Below are 20,231 nucleotides of genomic sequence, written 5' to 3'. Positions count from 1 at the left end.
AGATTTCTGGAAAACCATGTCGTTGAAAATCCCTGCTGTGTGAAAAGACAATTTCACTGTTCATGTTCATAGGTGACACACCTGGGACTAGAACTGATTAACTTTAGGGGTGGTCAAGGTCACTAAATAGTTTGTTTCTTTCTGATCCGACCAAATCCGCTCCCCAAAAAGTGTTTTTTTTAGCCATTCTGATGATGTGTGAGGTTTGATTTTAATGGGAAACTAAGCTGTTGTAATTGTGGTAATATCCCAGTAGTTTGGTATTGTATGAGAAGGTCTGTAACACTTGTAGTAAACACTGACCTCCACCAGAGAGAAGCATTCCCCACAGAATAGCTTCTTTTGTGCAGCAACTGCTCACTCCTACTAACTGAATGTGTTACTTTTACTTAAACAAACAACGGAATATGAGAAGAAGAGAACCCAGGTTCTCAGGAATGTAAACATCGGGATAATAGTGGAAAAAGTTCCTACCCTGGTCCTTAGCTTTCTGGGCAACCATGTCGTTGAAAATCCCTGCCTTGAAAGGACGAATTCACTGTTCATGTTCATAGGTGACACACCTGGGACTAGAAATGAGGAACCTTATGGGTGGTCGAGGTCACTAAATAGTTTGGGTTTTTCTGATCTGACCAAATCCGCTCCTCAAAGTGTTTTAGCCATTCTGATGAGGTTAGTTTTAAATGGGAAACTAAACTGTTGTAATTATGCTAGTATTCCAGTATTTAGTATTCTATGAGGTCTTTAACACTTGCAGTAAACACTGACGTCCACCAGAGGAAAGCATTCCCCACAGAATAGCTTCTTTTGTGCAGCATCAGCTCACTTCTACGAACTGAATGCGTTACTTTTAGGTAAACAAATAACGGAATTTGAGAAGAAGAGACCCAGGTTCTCAGGAATGAAGAAAATGGGAATAACAGTGGAAGAAGTTCCTACCCTGGTCCTTAGCTTTCTGGAAAACCATGTCGTTGAAAATCCCTGCTCTGAAAAGACAATTTCACTGTTCATGTTCATAGGTGACACACCTGGGACTAGAACTGAGGAACTTTAGAGGTGGTCAAGGTCACCAAATAGTTTGGGTTTTTCCTGATCTGACCAAATCCGCTCCTCAAAGTGTTTTTTTGGCCATTCTGATGAGGTTTGTTTTAAATGGGAAACTAAACTGTTGTAATTATGCTAGCATTCCAGTAGTTTAGTATTCTATGATGTCTTTAACACTTGCAGTAAACACTGAAGTCCACCAGAGGGAAGCATTCCCTGCAGAATAGCTTCTTTTGTGCAGCAACTGCTCACTCCTACTAACTGAATGTGTTACCTTTAGGTAAACAAATAACGGAATATGAGAGAAAGTTGTGTTTATTCAGCTTCAAACAAGCTGAGGTCATTTATTTCAATATTTGACAAGCTGTCCCAAAGTGCAGTAAAGACCGAGGACAAGGTGAGCGCGTCAAACAGGAGAGGACAAGGATATGAAAATACAAAGTTGGTCGAGTAACTGCCGAGGAGGATCAGCTGGTCCCTTGTTGGTGTCAATGTTTGACGAGAATAGAACCAAGTGGAATGCAGAAGGTTACACAGACAGACCCACGTTTAGACGCACCTTCGCCCCGTGGTCCTTTGCTTGGGTACATCTTGACAATACTTCATGTTTCTACAGACACAACTTGAAGTACAAATTATTCTTTGACACTTTTAAATTGGTTGGTTATAACATTGTGGTTGTGGTAGTAGGGATGGGTACCGTTCACATTTGAACTGATGCGATACCAATTCATAGTACCTGGGAATGAATACTGGTACTAATTTTTGTGTGTGAACTATTGATAGTTTTTTATATCAAAACCACATTTTGTAATCACAACCTTTAAACATAAGATCAATATGATGTTTAGCTGTTATATCTTATCACATTTGAGTCTCAACTACAGTTGCAAGTCCGAGACCTTGCTGAATCTAGTCTTTTGTTGTTATTACGCACCAGTAGTCTGGTTGTAACATTCGTCTTGCCGTAGTTGTAGTTTACATCATCAAATTCAGAGGTGTTGAAATCGCCATGTAAAATCACTAATGCTAATCACTGGCAAAGCCGATGTATATTAGCATCAAGCTAGCACATTTTTTGGAAAAGTGTAGCCTTACTCTACTGACATCGGAGCGTTTTTTTGAGTCGGTTTCTTTCCTGGCATTGAAAGTGGCAACATTACTTAGGTAGTCTGAGTCCACAACCCAGTGTTATGTCACACGCAACGCGGCTACCGTGACACGGCACCGTTGGATTTTACGTGAATCGGTGCCTGTTGGGACCGCATTTGGTACCCATCCTTAGTTTGTAGTCGTTCTCCGGTGCAAAGTATCACTACACATATACAACATCCGAAACGGGATTCTTATTCAAAACAACACAGAATTTCCAAGAATCGATCTCCAGGTTTATACATCATATGCTAACAACCAAGAGGAGCTAGTGTGGCCTGTGACCTATTTGAAAAAGGTTGTATTATAATTTGTACGCCAAATAAAGTACAGCCAGAATGGAGAATCAATTCTAAATGGAATACAATCTTAGTTGTAAAATTGACATCTCTTATTGTTGTCGCTGGCGTTGTGTACCACGTATGGTGAAGGGTCGGGTAATGTCCTGTAAGAACAGCGTTCGTGCTGCAATGCAATCACTAAGCCATCTCGCTAACTACGGCAGTGTCACGAAAGCTGAATGTTTCTGCAAAGTTGACAACTCCCAACCTAAATTTACACTTTTACGTCCACTGATCGCGATCATGCGGACTCGCCCGGCTGACGTCTGTCTCCCGGGGCGAGAAGTAAAGAGTACCGGCGGTAAAAATTAGTACTGCCAGCTCCGATGGTACTGATGTTGACTGTAACCATGCTAACCTCATCTGACAGCACAAGGTCTGCATGTTGCCGGTCTAGCAGAATCCATGAAAGTCCTGACGAGCGCAACTTGACTTATTTGGACATCTTTGATCATGTCCTAGTCAGGACCCGATTTTGTTTTTTTTATTAGATGGCCATCTCCGAGTTGTCAACTGTCTGTTTTGTGAGCTCGATTTAACTCAGTGGGTTTCTAGCTAACAACGCTGTTGAAACACCTGGTTGTTCCCAGACGCTCCACATCTAACTGATAACTGCTACTGTGCAAAAGTCCTGCACCACCATTAGATGTGTTGTTTTAGCAATGCTCTGCTGATGATGACCGCGTATAGTGTAAGGCGAATTCCCCACAAAAAGTCGAGCACAGAGTAGTAGAGCGTAGATCTTCTTCAACATCAAACTGGAAGAGTATTTTGTGTCGATGGTTTGGTAAAACCCAGGCACGTAGAAATCCTTGGTATCGTTTACGTAATCCTGCGAACTGTATGCGAGCTAGCATTTCCTGCAGTAAAACAACAAAGCTAGTGATGGACTTAGATGTTTGCACAGTAACTGAAACAGTACTTTTAGCACCAAAGTGGTTTTCACTCACAAAGAACTACATAATAGAAATAACTGGACAGTTGATTTTTGGCGGGCTCGATGCTCCGTGTTTCTGTGAAGGTTCAGCTAATGCTCAGCTGCTACATGCGTCAACAGGAGGACTAACACAGAGACGTGACAAAAACCAGAAGGGTTTTCAGTGACTTTGCCCTTTCCAGTGAACTGCTGTAAGTATCACAAAAAAAAACGGGTGACCCGGCAGCTGAGGTCACATGACTACCGTCCATCAGTCAGACACTTGCAGCCGTTTGTGAAAGCAACACTGGATTCCTGATTGATGCTCTCCTTGACCTCCAGGGGCAGCGAGTCAAAGAGGTGGTCCTCCACGATGAGGCAGCTGCGGCGCAAGAGAGCACACTGACCCAGCTGGGCGGGCAGCCGGTCCAGGCAGTTCCCCTTCACCTCAAAGTGGCTGAGCTGCGCCAGCTGGCCAACTTTCTCCGGAATGGAGGCGATGCAATTGTGGCCGAGGCACAGCGTCCTCAGCTTGGTGCACTTGAAGAGCTGCTTGGGAAGCACTTCCACTTTGTTGCCTGTGATGGCGAAATGTTGGAGGTTCTGCAAAAAGCCCACCTCCACGGGTATGGTGGCGATGGAGTTGTGGCTGACGTCTAGGTGCCTCAGCTTGAGCAAATAGAACAAGGACAAGGGCAGACACTCCAGCTTGTTGTGCGACAAAAATAGCGATTCCAGGTTCTTGACGTGGCTGATGGACAGCGGGATGGAGATGATCTTATTGTGCCACAGCTTGAGGCATGTCAGCCGCTTAAGGTGCTGGAAGCTGATGACCTCTTCAATGGTCCGAATGTGGTTGGACTTCAGATCCAGCTCCTGAAGGTTCGTCAGACTGAAGATGGCGTGCGGGATGCGTTCCAGCTCGCAATTGAGTAGCTCCAGCTCAGCCAGGTTCATCATCTTCTTCAAACTGTTCAGTACCAGCAGCTTGGTGCCATCATTGTGGACGACCAGCTTGAGAAGATGTGGTGACAGATCAGTGATGTTGGTGGGGATTTTTGTGAGGTTGCTTTTGAGATGTAGAACCTTCAAGTGTCTCAGGTCCCGCAGAGACTCCAGTCCAATCATTTTATTGTTTTCAGAGTTGAGATTCCCCACTAAGTAGAGTTCTCTTAAATTCTTCAACAGATACGCCCAGCTGGGAATCTCTGCAACGTCAGTGAACTTGACATGAAGGCACCTCAGGTGATCCCGGAGGAAAATGAAAGCAGTCTGCTCCACTTTGGCAGGACAGTGGTAGAAGTGGAGCTCCTGGAGGTTAATCATTTGTGAGATCTTGGCCGTGATCCGGACCTCGGGGATTAACTCCAGTTTGAGAATTTCCAAATCTGTGAGATCAAAAACGGCGTCTGGCACTCCTGACAACATGAAGAGATGGAGCTCAAGCTTTTCTTGAGCGTTGCGAGTCACGTGCTGCCGAAGCTTCTCGAAGGTCCACTCATGGTTCAGGCTGATCTCTCGGAGTTTGTTCTCGCTGACCTCAGAGAGGAAGACGCCAAAGCGTTTGGAATAGAGCTGGTCGTACTGATCCACCATGTGCAGCAGGAAAGCAAAGTCGTTCTTCACGTCTGGAATGTCACTGAAGCTGCTTTCCTCTCTCACCTTCTCAAAGGAATACTCCTTCAGTGGACGTCGAAAAAGCCAGAACAGCGTGTAAATGCAGATGACGCCATAGACGCATATGAGCGCGATGTAGCTCACAAGCAGCTTTTTCAGCATGAAGGCCATGTTGTGCGTGCAGTGAAACTTCCTGTATCCTATCAGGTGCTTGATTTCAGGCTCGCACACATGATGGAAGTCTATGGAAGCCACAAAAGTCATGGTGTAGCACAGGATCACAATGAACTTCACCGTCTTGATGACCGTCTGAATGGCGTACAGGCGGTAGATCAAGTCACTGTCCTCCACGTGTGCGCGGAACTTCCTGACCTTCTCAAAGAGCGCCTTGGCCTGCTCGCCATCTTTCTTGTCCAGTATGGTCATGGCGGGCACCTCGCTGACCAGCTTCTCGGCAGAGAAGGTGACGCCGGACTTGGTCAATAAAGGGGCCGACTGGTTGGGACTGCCCTCCTCGCTGCTTGTGGAGAGGTGCTTCGGATAGGTGGAGGTCCCTGCCAGCCTCTGTTTGTTCTCCTCAGAGTCCTCACACGCCGTCTCGGACAGCGCTTTTGTAGTCCAAGGAGACTCAAAGCATTTGCCCAGTATGGACACAAAGTGCTCTATCTTGGAGCTGGTCCTTGGATACTTGAACCAGAAGTTGCTGCTAACCATCAGTATCAGGGTGTGGATAAGAGCGAGGTAGGGGAAATATTTGGAATACCACGGAAGGGCAACGTGGTAGCACATCTGGTTGACAAAAACATACTGCTGAAAATCCAACTTGGTTCTGATACCGGTTGGTGGAAATTGCTGCGGGAGTGGAACTGTGGGAGCGACCACGTCCGGAGGCCTCGTGGCAATGAGAGGCGCCGCCTGCTCCCCCATGGCGCTCTCCTTACTCCAAAGCCTGTCCGCCGCCTCCGTCGGTTGAGGACCCAGGAATTCGCCGGCCTCGTCCAGAGCGGGGAGGCAGACCACTTGGTCCCGCGTCAGCTGCATTGTGCCGGCAAATATTGCCAGCATCAGCATGACAATACCGAGGTAGTCCATGAAGACGTCCCACCATGGCTTCAGGATGCGGTAAGTTGGCTGGATATCATTCAGGGAGGCGACTTCAGTAAGAGTAAACATTCCTAGAAACACAAAAGGATACTTGAAGAAGAATATCAACATCAACGTTCTTTCATTCGAGCAACACCTTATAAGGACTTGTGTTTAAAGGCCTACTGAAATGATTTTTTCTATTTAAACGGGAATAGCAGATCCATTCTATGTGTCATACTTGATCATTTCGCGATATTGCCATATTTTTGCTGAAAGGATTTAGTAGAGAAAATCGACGATAAAGTTCGCAACTTTTGCTCGCTGATAAAAAAAAGCCTTGCCTGTAGCGGAAGTAGCGTGACGTCACAGGAGCTAGTATTCCTCACAATTCCCCGTTGTTTACAATGGAGCGAGAGAGATTCGGACCGACAAAGTGACGATTACCCCATTAATTTGAGCGAGGATGAAAGATTCGTGGATGAGGAACGTTACAGTGAAGGACTTGAGAGGCAGCGATGGACGTATCTTTTTTCGCTCTGACCGTAACTTAGGTACAAGCTGGCTCATTGGATTCCACACTCTCTCCTTTTTCTATTGTGGATCACGGATTTGTATTTTAAACCACCTGGGATACTATATCCTCTTGAAAATGAGAGTCCAGAACGCCAAATGGACATTCAGTGCCTTTTATCTCCACGACAATACATCGGCGAAACGCTTTAGCTACGAGCTAACGTGATAGCATCGTGCTTTAACTGCATATAGAAACAAAAAAAATAAAGCCCTGACTGGAAGGATAGATAGAAAATCAACAATACTATTAAACCGTGGACATGTAAATACACGGTTAATGCTTTCCAGGCTGGCGAAGGTTAACAATGCTGTGCTAACGACGCCATTGAAGCTAACTTAGCAACTTAGCAACCAGACCGCACAGAGCTATGCTAAAAACATTAGCTCTCCACCTACGCCAGCCAGCCCTCATCTGCTCATCAACACCCGTGCTCACCTGCGTTCCAGCGATCGGCAGAAGGACGAAGGACTTCACCCGATGCGTTTGGCGGCCCGGAGACGTAGGAAGTCAAGGTGAGGTCGGCGGCTAGCGCGTCTGCTCTCCAACAAAGTCCTCCTGGTTGTGTTGCTGTAGTCCGCTGCTAATACACCGATCCCACCTACAACTGTCTTCTTTGCAGCCTTCATTGTTCATTAAACAAATTGCAAAAGATGTCCAGAATACTGTGGGATTATGAAATGAAAACAGAGCTTTTTGTATGGGATTCTACGGGGTACCATAACTTCCGTTAAACTGACTTCGTCACGCGCATACGTCATCATACCGCGACGTTTCAGCCGGATATTTCCCGGGAAATTTTAAATGTCACTTTATAAGTTAACCCGGCCGTATTGGCATGTGTTGCAATGTTAAGATTTCATCATTGATATATAAACTATCAAGACTGCGTGGTCGCTAGTAGTGGCTTTCAGTAGGCCTTTAACTTATGCACATCATCCAATTTGAGGCTCATTAACCAAAAAATACAAGCTTTTCAGGTTGTAACGAGGTGTAGAAAGGTTATACACACACGCCCGGTGATTCATCATATGAAAGACAAACGCAACTTTGCCTTTTCTTCCCTGAACTTGTCTCCAGCATGGATACTTACTAACGAGCCTGCGCATGTTGACTGTCAACAAAGCCAGTAGTTGGCTTAAAAATGCATGTGTTTTCCATGAAGGTGCTGTTATACAAGGAGAATCATGTCAATTAGCTGGTGACGTTAGCGCACCACTCAATGTAAGGTTAATTCCACAGCTACTCGAAGTTAACAGCTCAATAGTTTTAAATATTTCTCTAATTGTGGATGTATCGGTGTGTAGAAACCATTTTTAATGCTGTATTACAATTATTGTTATCGTTGCTTAGTTACACCATATCACACCTTTTCATACAAAAATATTACAATTGCTTGAAATATTTGGTATTTTATCTACTAAAGTGCAAACTTTTGATTGTATTTTTTATTGCACTTTAAAATGTATGCGGTAATAAAGTGCATAATAAATCATCTATTATAAGATTTCTAAGGAATAAAAATGGCATAACTAACATGTATTGCTAATATTAAATGATAGATAACTAAAATGTGTGCAATTCCGGGAGGAACTGCGTGTGAATGCCACGGCTGACACGCGTGAGTCGAATTGAAATGCTAACATTGGCATGTTAATGTTAGCATGCTAGCGTCAGCGTGTGTCAGATACCAAGTTATATGACTCTGGGATAAACGGTTGCAAAATGAGCTAATGCTAGCATGCTAACAGTTAGCATGTGTCACAAACCACGTTATATGACTCTGGGATAAACTGTTGCAAAATTAGCTAAAAATGTTAGCATGCTAACAGTCAGCATGAGTCAGATACCAAGTTATATGACTCTGGGATAAACGGTTGCAAAATGAGCTAATGCTAGCATGCTAACAGTTAGCATGTGTCACAAACCACGTTATATGACTCTGGGGTCAACGGTTGCAAAATGAGCAAAATGAGCTAATGCTAGCATGCTAACAGTTAGCATGTGTCACAAACCACGTTATATGACTCTGGGGTCAACGGTTGCAAAATGAGCTAAAATGTTAACATACTAACGCTACCATGCTAACAGTTAGCATGTGTCAACATACCAAGTCATATGACTCTGGGGTAAAGGGTGACAACATGAGCTAAAAAAGTTAGCATGTTAATGTTAGCATGCTAACAGTTAATGTCAGATACCATGTTATACGACTAAGGTGTGTGGCTGGGGAATTACAGATATTTTTTCAACAATAGCTGAAAACTTTAGTATGCTAATGTTAGCATGCTAGCCACTTTTTTTCCCATCCCCTTTGTTTAGCAAACTTTCCAATGATTCTAACCTTTTTACATTTTTTGACATTAACATGATATTTTTAAAAAAAAAGTCATACAACTTGGTTTGTGACACATGCTAACTGTTAGCATGCTTACATTAGCTCATTTTGCAACCGTTTACCCCAGAGTCATATGACTTGGTACGTGACACATGCTAATTGTTAGCATGCTAACATTTTAACACATTTTGAAACAGTTTACCCCAGAGTCATACATCTTGGTTTGTGACACATGCTAACTGTTAGCATGCTTACATTAGCTCATTTTGAAACCGTGTATCCCAGAGTCATATAACTTGGTATCTGACACATGCTAACTGTTAGCATGCTAACATTTTAGCTCATTTTGCAACCGTTTACCCCAGAGTCATATAACTTGGTATCTGACACATGCTAAGTGTTAGCATGCTAACATTTTAACAAATTGTGCAACCGTTTACCCCAAAGTCATACAACTTGGTTTGTGACACATGCTATCTGTTAACATGCTTACATTAGCTCATTTTGCAACCGTGTACCCCAGAGTCATATAACCTGGTATCTGACACATGCTAACTGTTAGCATGTTAATGTTAGCATGCTAGCATCAGCAGGCTAATTGTCCATGTCTGAATTGCGATGTGTGACCTTTTTATTAAAGATGTTATGTTAATGTTAACATTTAAAAAAAAGGTTGGAATCATTGGAAAGTTTGCTAAACAAAGGGGATGGGAGAAAAAGTGGCTAGCATGCTAACATTAGCATGCTAAAGTTTTCAGCCATGAAAATGTTTTCTGTAATTCCTCTGCCACACACCTTAGTCGTACAACATGGTATCTGACATTAACTGTTAGCATGCTAACATTAGCATGCTAAAGTTTTCAGCCATGAAAATGTTTTCTGTAATTCCTCTGCCACACACCTTAGTCATACAACATGGTATCTGACATTAACTGTTAGCATGCTAAAATTAGCATGCTAACTTTTTTAGCTCATGTTGTAACCCTTTATCCCAGAGTCATATAACTTGGTGTGTGACACGTGCCCAATTTTTAGGTCATTTTGCAACCGTTTACCCCAGAGTCATACGACTTGGTTTGTGACACATGCTAACTGTTAACATGCTAACATTTTAGCTAATTTTGCAACCGTTTACTGCAGAGTCATGTAACTTGGTATCTGACACATGCTCACTGTTAGCATTCTAACATTTTAGCTCATTTTGAAACCGTTTTACCCCAGAGTCACATAACTTGGTCTCTGACACATGCTAACTGTTAGCATGCTAGCGTTAGCATGCTAACATTTGAACTCATTTTGTAACCGTTTACCACAGAGTCGTATAACTTGGTAGCTGACACACGCTAACTGTTAGCCTGCTGATGCTAGCATGTGATGTATGTATGTATATATATATATATATATATATATATATATATATATATATATATATATATATATATATATATATATATATATATATATATATATATATATATATATATATATATATATACATATATATATATATATATACATATATATATATATATATATATATATATATATATATATATATATATATATATATATATATATATATATGTACATACACATTAGAGATGTCCGATAATATCGGCAGGCCGATAAATGCTTTAAAATGTAATATCGGAAAATATTGGTATGGTTTTTTTATTATTGGTATCGTGTTTTGTTTTGTTTTTTTATTAAATCAACATAAAAAACACAAGATACACTTACAATTAGTGCACTAACCCAAAAAACTCCCTTCCTCATTCACACAAAAGGGTTGTTTCTTTCTGTTATCAATATTCTGCTTCCTACATTATATATCAATATATATCAATACAGTCTGCAAGGGATACAGTCCGTAAGCACACATGATTGTGCGTGCTGCTGCTCCACTAATAGTACTAACCTTTAACAGTTAATTTTACTCATTTTCATTCATTACTAGTTTCTATGTAACTGTTTTTTTATTCTTTTACTTTCTTTTTTATTCAAGAAAATGTTTTTAATTAATTTATCTTATTTTATTTTATAATTTTTTTTAAAAAGGACCTTATCTTCACCATACCTGGTTGTCCAAATTAGGCATAATAATGTGTTAATTCCACGACTGTATACATCGGTATCGGTTGATATCGCAGTGTTTCCCACACATTCATTTATTTGTGGCGGCCCGCCACAAAAGAATTAAGGCCGCCACAAATAGATTTTTCTGCTTTTTTTGTTTGTTTTTTTTGTCCTGTCCAGCTTTTCAGGCAAATCATATAGTTGATGTAGATGCCCATATCGGCTGTTCACATTTACTTTACAAAAGAGAAGTGTAGGATCAAGATTTTTGGAGCTCTTTGTTCAGTGGATCAGATGTTTGATGAATCTCTGTGTCTATCTACCACCACTACTGTTTTCTGTTTATTTGTTACTGACTGTGGCAGGACACCTCTGCCTCTGTTTCACTTTATGTTGCTGGTAAATAATATGCTTGTAGTAGTAGGCTAAAGTTAAATAATTTAGTATGCACTACTTAAAGGGGCAGAGCTTTAAGAGACATTTTAGCTTTTATATTTTTATAAGATATATTTTTTGTAAGAACCTCAATTAATAAATATATTTCAGTGAATAACTTATTGTTCAAATCTGTATATAAATATGTACATAAAGTGTTGTAATTATGTTGTAAAATAGATGGATGGATGGATGGACGTTTAAAACAAAACTGTTATTATTAATAAGTATACATTTTTTGAGCCTTTTTAGAGAAAATCATATCATTGTAGTAAATTATGCAAATTACTCGATGATGTGGGTAGGATGACTCCTACCCACTTCTCTAAAGTGGGCTGGCTCAAGGTGGAGGACAGAGTTAAACAACTTGCACTGAGCCTAGTCTATAAAATCCGCTACACCTCCCTGATACCGAAGTACATGTCAAACGACTTCCTTAACGTAAATGACCGCCATAACCACAACACCAGGGGGAGCTCCACTAACCACGTTAAACCCAGATTCCGAACTAACAAAGGTCTTAACTCATTCTCTTTCTATGCCACATCAATGTGGAATGCACTCCCAACAGGTATAAAAGAAAGGGCATCTCTATCCTCCTTCAAAACCGCAATAAAAGTTCACCTCCAGGCAGCTACAACCCTAAACTAACACCCTCCCCGGATTGCTAATAATCAAATGTAAACAATCAAATGCAGATACTTTTTCTTATGCCTTCTGATCTCTCTCTCTCTCTCTGTCCACTACTTGATGTCCATATCCTACCCCCCCAACCCCCTCCACACCCCTGATTGTAAATAATGTAAATAATTCATTGTGATTATCTTGTGTGATGACTGTATTATGATGATAGTATATATGATAGTATATATCTGTATCATGAATCAATTTAAGTGGACCCCGACTTAAACAAGTTGATAAACTTATTGGGGTGTTACCATTTAGTGGTCAATTGTACGGAATATGTACTTCACTGTGCAACCTACTAATAAAAGTCTCAATCAATCAATCAATGTCATGGTGACCACGCCCATAGCCACGCCCCCACCGCCACAGGTATCTTGGCAGTTTATGGGAAACACTGTATCGGTATCGGTAATTAAGAGTTGGACAATATCGGAATATCGGCAAAAAAGCCATTATCGGACATCCCTAATGTATTATTTCTTTTTTTAATTGAATTGATGTATTTGTAGATACTACTTTGTTTTTGTGCTGTTTTTCTTTTTTTTTGGGGGGGGGGGGGGGGGGTATGGTTGGGATATAAACAAAAAATATTTTGACATTTAAGGCAGACAACAGATAGATGATGTATGTGAATATGATTTAAAGCAGTGGTCCCCAACCTTTTTGGAACTGCGGACCGGTCAACGCTTGAAAATTTGTCCCACGGACCGGTGGGGGGGGTGTAGTGGCTGTGGGGTATTTTTATTTTGTCTTAAAAAAATACAATCATGTGTGCTTACGGACTGTATCCCTTGCAGACTGTATTGATATATATTGATATATAATGTAGGAACCAGAAATATTAATAAACAGAAAGAAACAACCCTTTTGGGGGAGGTTTGTTGGGTTGGTGCACTAATTGTAAGTGTATCTTGTGTTTATTATGTTTGATTTAAACAAAAAATAAATAAAAACAATTGTATTTGTATTTTTTTCTCGTGGCCCGGTGGTTGGGGACCACTGATGTAATGGATAGGAATGTCTGATGCTGGATGTCAATAAAAATCCAAATAAACCAGAGTGGACATTTGTGTCCGTGGACGCAAACACGTGACTTGTGTCTCGAGGGGCGTCTGTTTGGAGAACAAATGAGGAAGTAGTTGTCTAATTTCCTCGGTGTCTTTAAACGCCGCACGGCTGCTTCCGTATTTCTGCTGGAAAAAGAATATGTTCTCTTCCGGAACATTTGGTGCGACAATGAAAACAAAAAGACGCCATAAGTCGACACTGGCGGCTCCGAGCCGGAACAATGTTGACAATAGAGAGAGAATAAAAGTGATAAAATACCAACCTCCAGCAGGTCTGCTCGACGCGGACTCTTGTTAAGTGGAGGCGGGAGGAGAAGGACTTGTCTGCTCAGCAGCCATCTTTATATGACCCATTATTCCCCTTCTTCTTCTTCTTCTTCTACCTTCTTCTTCCACCTTCTGCCCGGGTGCAGCCGCCTCTAAGCGGCTTAGGCGACTCCCTCTCCCGCCTCCGATGCTCCGCTCCGGTCTGCTCCGGTCCGCCGCCGGTCTGGGGTGGCCGCGGTTTCTGCCTGATTAAAAGTTAGTCAGCCTGGTGGTTTCATGTCGGCGGTTTTTTTTTTTTATCTCGATAGTCCGGGTTGGTTTTATATCAATAGTTTGGTGGTTTTAACCTTAATGGTCCAGCAATGGCGGCAAAGCCTCGTGTAGTGACGCTAAAAGCCCGCCACACACAACAGCAGCTCGGCTAATCTTAGGGGGTGTGGCGCAATGACAAGATAAACACGCACACACACCCAAGATAGGGACCGTCTTTAAGTGCAAAAACGCAGACATTAGTCAACATTGTGCAATATTAAAATAAAATAAAATAATAGCACTCCCAGTCACTATACTTGCAAAAGTTTATTGTGTTTGAAAAATAGTCTTTACAATAATAAACAGTGCTTTAAACAAAATGTGGCTCAATATAAGACATTTTTTAGTGCCTATCATATTTGAACCTGTGTGAAGTTGGCCCTCCTTAGCATTGCAAATATTATAAAATGCTATGTATTTTATAATATGCATATAAAATATGAACGCATCATAATAATCCCCCCAAAATTGATTAAGTCGCTGGAACAGTGGTTCTTAAGCAACTTAAACTGCACGATGTGATACATTTTTAAACTGCTCAAATGATGTTGAGGGCATATCATCCAATATACAGAACCTATTCCAGGATAGAGATGCTCACCGTAGTTACAGTCTAAGAGGAAACAACAAATTATATTTGCCTAAATTTAGAACAACTTTAAAATCAATGTGCATTTCAGCGCGTGGAGTCACTCTGTGGAACAACTTAGGGGACCATTTAAAAACCTGTTCTAACATGATTACATTTAAAAGACTGTTTAAAAAAGAAGTACTGAAGAAGTACGAGGAGGAAAGAGAGTGATGCCCTCAGCACAGAGCGATGGGAGAGAGGTGGATGGTCAGGGAGTGTGTGTGTGCGTGTGTGTGTGTGTGTGTGTGTGTGTGTGTGTGTGTGTGTGTGTGTGTGTGTGTGTGTGTGTGTGTGTGTGTGTGTGTGTGTGTGTGTGTGTGTGTGTGTGTGTGTGTGTGTGTGTGTGTGTGTGTGTGTGTGTGTGTGTGTGTGTGTCTTGTCTTGTCTTGTCTCATAGTAACAGTGGTACTATTGTATTGTTAGTGTACAGGAGCTTTTCTTGTTTTTGTTGGTAAAGTATTGTTCTTGTATTATATTGTTGATGTTAAATGTGGAATGAGTGAGAGCAGTCGGGATATTATAAGCATCTGCTTCATCCAACCCCTTTTCAAGCCTCGCATTAAAGGCCTACTGAAAGCCACTACTAGCGACCACGCAGTCTGATAGTTTATATATCAATGATGAAATCTTAACATTATAACACATGCCAATACGGCCGGGTTAACTTATAAAGTGACATTTTAAATTTGCAGCTAAACTTCCGGTTCGAAACGCCTCTGAGGATGCCGTATGCGCGTGACGTAGACCGGCGAACACGGGTATGCCTTCCACATTGAAGCCAATACGAAAAAGCTCTGTTTTCATTTCATAATTCCACAGTATTCTGGACATCTGTGTTGGTGAATCTGTTGCAATCATGTTCATTGCATTATGGAGAAGGAAGCTGAGCAAGCAAAGAAGAAAGTTGTCGGTGCGAAACGGACGTATTTTTCGAATGAAGTCAGCAACAACAGTACACAGCCGGCGCTTCTTTGTTTACATTCCCGAAAGATGCAGTCAAGATGGAAGAACTCGGATAACAGAGACTCTAACCAGGAGGACTTTTGACTTCGATACACAGACGCCTGTAGAGAACTGGGACAACACAGACTCTTACCAGGATTACTTTGATTTGGATGACAAAGACGCAGACGTGCTACTGTGAGTATGCAGCTTTGGCTTCTAAACATTTGATCGCTTGACCGTATGTGCGCAACTTTTTTTTTGCGTATGTACGTAACTTTTTTTTAAATATATAAGCTTTATGAACCTTGGGTTAGGTGAACGGTCTTTTGGGCTGAGTGATTGTGTGTGTTGATCAGGTGTTTGAATTGTATTGGCGTGTTCTATGGAGCTAGGAGCTAGCATAGGAGCTAGGAGTTAGCATAACAAAGACGTAGGTGTTTTTATGCAGGATTAATTTGTGTCATATTAAATATAAGCCTGGTTGTGTTGTGGCTAATAGAGTAAATATATGTCTTGTGTTTATTTACTGTTGTAGTCATTCCCAGCTGAATATCAGGTACCGTGAGTATGCAGCCTTGGCTGCTAAACATTTGATAGCTTGACCGTATGTGCGCGTCACGTACGTAACTTTTTAAAAATATATAAGCTTTATGAACCTTGGGTTAGGTAAACGGTCTTTTGGGCTGAGTGATTGTGTGTGTTGATCAGGTGTTTGAATTGTATTGGCGTGTTCTATGGAGCTAGGAGCTAGCAGAGGAGCTAGGAGCTAGCGTAACAAACACGCAGGTGTTTTTATGCAGGATTAATTTGTGGCATGTTAAATATAAGCCTGGTTGTGTTGTGGCTAATAGAGTATATATATGTCTTGTGTTTATTTACTGTTGTAGTCATTCCCAGCTGAATATCAGGTCACCCCCGCCTCTCACAGCATCTTCCCTATCTGAATAGCTTCAACTCCCCACTAGTCCTTCACTTGCACTTTACTCATCCACAAATCTTTCATCCTCGCTCAAATTAATGGGGAAATTGTCGCTTTCTCGGTCCGAATCTCTCTCACTTCATGCGGCCATCATTGTAAACAATAGGGAACTTTGCGTATATGTTCAACTGACTACGTCACGCTACTTCCGGTAGGTGCAAGCCTTTTTTTTATCAGATACCAAAAGTTGCAATCTTTATCGTCGATGTTCTCTACTAAATCCTTTCAGCAAAAATATGGCAATATCGCGAAATGATCAAGTATGACACATAGAATAGATCTGCTATCCCCGTTTAAATAAAAAAAATTCATTTCAGTAGGCCTTTAATGTCTCTGCCAAAATGTAAAAAAAAAAAAAAAAAAATGTGTGTTGTTGTACTGTGCAGGTTTGAAATAAATACTTCAATTCAATTAAATTCAATTCTTAACCTGGGTTGGATGGAACCCTAGGGGTTCGGTGAGTCGGCCTCAGGGGTTCGCCGGAGGTCAAGACACACCCGAGTCATCGTGTAGATACAAACTTCTCCCTATCGGGCGTATTACGGATACGGCAACAGCAGAAGTCAGACTGATTTGCAGGTGTGTAATTTGTTGTGAGTTTATGCACTGAGTTGGTTTTGTTCTTTGAACAAGGTGATGTTCATGCACGCTTCCTTTTATGCACCAAACATGGTAACACTTTAGTATGGGGAACATATTCACCATTAATTAGTTGCTTATTAACATGCAAATTAGTAACATATTGGCTCTTAACTAGTCATTATTAAAGGCCTACTGAAATGAGATTTTCTTATTTAAATGGGAATAGCAGATCCATTCTATGTGTCATACTTGATCATTTCGCGATATTGCCATATTTTTGCTGAAAGGATTTAGTAGAGAACATAGACGATAAAGTTCGCAACTTTTGGTCGCTGATAAAAAAAGCCTTGCCTGTACCGGAAGTAGCGTGACGTCACAGGTTGAAAGGCTCCTCACATTTCCCCATTGTTTACACCAGCAGCGAGAGAGATTCGGACCGAGAAAGCGACGATTACCCCATTCATTTGAGCCAGGATGAAAGATTCGTGGATGAGGAACGTGGGAGTGAAGGACTAGAGTGCAGTGCAGGACGTATCTTTTTTCGCTCTGATCGTAACTTAGGTACAAGCTGGCTCATTGGATTCCACACTCTCTCCTTTTTCTATTGTGGATCACGGATTTGTATTTTAAACCACCTGGGATACTATATCCTCTTGAAAATGAGAGTCGAGAACGCGAAATAGACATTCACAGTGACTTTTATCTCCACGACAATACATCGGCGAAGCACTTTAGCTACGGAGCTAACGTGATAGCATCGTGCTTAAATGCAGATAGAAACAAAAGAAATAAGCCCCTGACTGGAAGGATAGACAGAAGATCAACAATACTATTAAACCATGGACATGTAACTACACGGTTAATGCTTTCCAGCCTGGCGAAGCTTAACAATGCTGTTGCTAACGACGCCATTGAAGCTAACTTAGCAACGGGACCTCACAGAGCTATGCTAAAAACATTAGCTCTCCACCTACGCCAGCCAGCCCTCATCTGCTCATCAACACCCGTGCTCACCTGCGTTCTAGCGATCGACGGAGCGACGAAGGACTTCACCCGATCATAGATGCGGTCGGCGGCCCGGAGACGGAGGAAGTTAAGGTGAGGTCGGCGGCTAGCGCGTCTGCTATCCATCTCAAAGTCCTCCTGGTTGTGTTGCTGTAATCCGCCGTTAATACACCGATCCCACCTACAACTTTCTTCTTTGCAGTCTCCATTGTTCATTAAACAAATTGCAAAAGATTCACCAACACAGATGTCCAGAATACTGTGGAATTATGAGATGAAAACAGAGCTTTTTTGTATTGTATTCAATGGGGTCGGAATACTTCCGTTTCAACGATTGACGTCACGCGCATACGTCATCATACATAGACGTTTTCAACCGGAAGTTTCGCGGGAAATGTAAAATGTCACTTTATAAGTTAACCCGGCCGTATTGGCATGTGTTGCAATGTTAAGATGTCATCATTGATATATAAACTATCAGACTGCGTGGTCGCTAGTAGTGGCTTTCAGTAGGCCTTTAAAACTATAACAGTTATGCAAAAAAAAAAAAATTGTGGCACAAACGAATTGGACAAGTTTGAGGGGGGTTTTGATATCACTAGTCAGAAAATGTATTTTGGAATAACTTTAAAACCCGTAACGGCACAAACAAAAAGCAGCGCAAAGGAATTCGCAGTTATTTGAATATTTGCAACGATAAGCGGGCCAACTTCACACAGGTCCGATTTTCAGACCGTTCTAGCAGCTCTAGAATTTGAGATAGCGCACGTATCAACAAACGAGCGTGACGATGAATACCTTCGGCGTTTGATTTTCTTGATCTAAAAGGCAATGGTGATGATTTGTGCACATCAACCCTTGTGCTGTATTCACAACAGCTAGAAATACATCCTTCTGTGTCAGATACAAGTGATGGTATTTGGAATCAAACGCCAACATTTACATGAAAAAAGTCTTAATATCCTTGGCCGGTATTATCAATAACAATGGACGGTCATAAGACATCCCATTTGGACACTTCATTAGGCACACACGCTTGTGAAACCCAGTATCAAAGTGTGTATGAATATGGGTGAAGTTTTCATTAAAGTTCGGTGTTACCAACCTGTTTACTGTTGTGGTTGTATCGTGTGTGGATATCATACTTGCCAACCTTGAGACCTCCGATTCCGGGAGGTGGGGCGTGGTCGGGGGCGGGGGCGGGGCGTGGTTAAGAGGGGAGGAGTATATTTACAGCTAAAATTCACCAACTCGAGTATTTCATATATATACATATATATATATATATATATATATATATATTAGAGATGTCCGATAATATCGGTCTGCCGATATTATCGGCCGATAAATGCGTTAAAATGTAATATCGGAAATTATCGGTATCATTTTTTTTATTATCAGTATCGTTTTTTTTTTGTTTGTTTTTTTTTTTTTTTTTAAATCCACATAAAAAACACAAGATACACTTACAATTAGTGCACCAACCCAAAAAACCTCCCTCCCCCATTTACACTCATTCACACAAAAGGGTTGTTTCTTTCTGTTATTAATATTCTGCTTCCTACATTATATATCAATATATATCAATACAGTCTGCAAGGGATACAGTCCGTAAGCACACATGATTGTGCGTGCTGCTGCTCCACTAATAGTACTAACCTTTAACAGTTAATTTTACACATTTTCATTAATTACTAGTTTCTATGTAACTGTTTTTATATGGTTTTACTTTCTTTTTTATTCAAGAAAATGTTTTTAATTTATTTATCTTATTTTATTTGATTCATTTTTTTAAAAAGTACCTTATCTTCACCATACCTGGTTGTCCAAATTAGGCATAATAATGTGTTAATTCCACGACTGTATATATCGGTTGATATCGGTATCGGTTGATATCGGTATCGGTAATTAAAGAGTTGGACAATATCGGCATATCGGATATCGGCAAAAAGCCATTATCGGACATCCCTAATATATATATATATATGTATGAAATACTTGACTTTTGGTGAATTCTAGCTATATATATATATATATATATATATATATATATATATATATATATATATATATATATATATATATATATATATTTTTTTTTTTTTATTATACATATAAATAAAAGAAATACTTGAATTTCAGTGTTCCGGAGGCTATCCAGTAGATGGCAGTATTGTCCT

At 41.0% G+C, this 20,231-nt stretch overlaps 1 protein-coding gene across 1 annotated transcript; it reads right to left on the bottom strand.

The window, feature by feature from the left end:
- Positions 1 to 1,353: 1,353 nt before the first annotated feature.
- On the bottom strand, positions 1,354 to 14,029 carry lrrc8db (leucine rich repeat containing 8 VRAC subunit Db). The gene is made up of 2 exons (XM_062039536.1): positions 13,594 to 14,029; positions 1,354 to 6,245 (listed from the first exon to the last, which is right to left on the bottom strand). Exon 2 carries the CDS (start codon positions 6,241 to 6,243, stop codon positions 3,715 to 3,717), a length of 2,529 nt encoding a protein of 842 aa, XP_061895520.1. The 5' UTR covers positions 6,244 to 6,245; positions 13,594 to 14,029; the 3' UTR covers positions 1,354 to 3,714.
- Positions 14,030 to 20,231: the final 6,202 nt, after the last annotated feature.

Source organism: Entelurus aequoreus, linkage group LG27, assembly GCF_033978785.1.
Source record: "Entelurus aequoreus isolate RoL-2023_Sb linkage group LG27, RoL_Eaeq_v1.1, whole genome shotgun sequence".
NCBI lineage: Eukaryota > Metazoa > Chordata > Actinopteri > Syngnathiformes > Syngnathidae > Entelurus > Entelurus aequoreus.
Note: the sequence above shows the minus strand (reverse complement) of the source record. Positions and strands in the feature narration are given on the sequence as shown.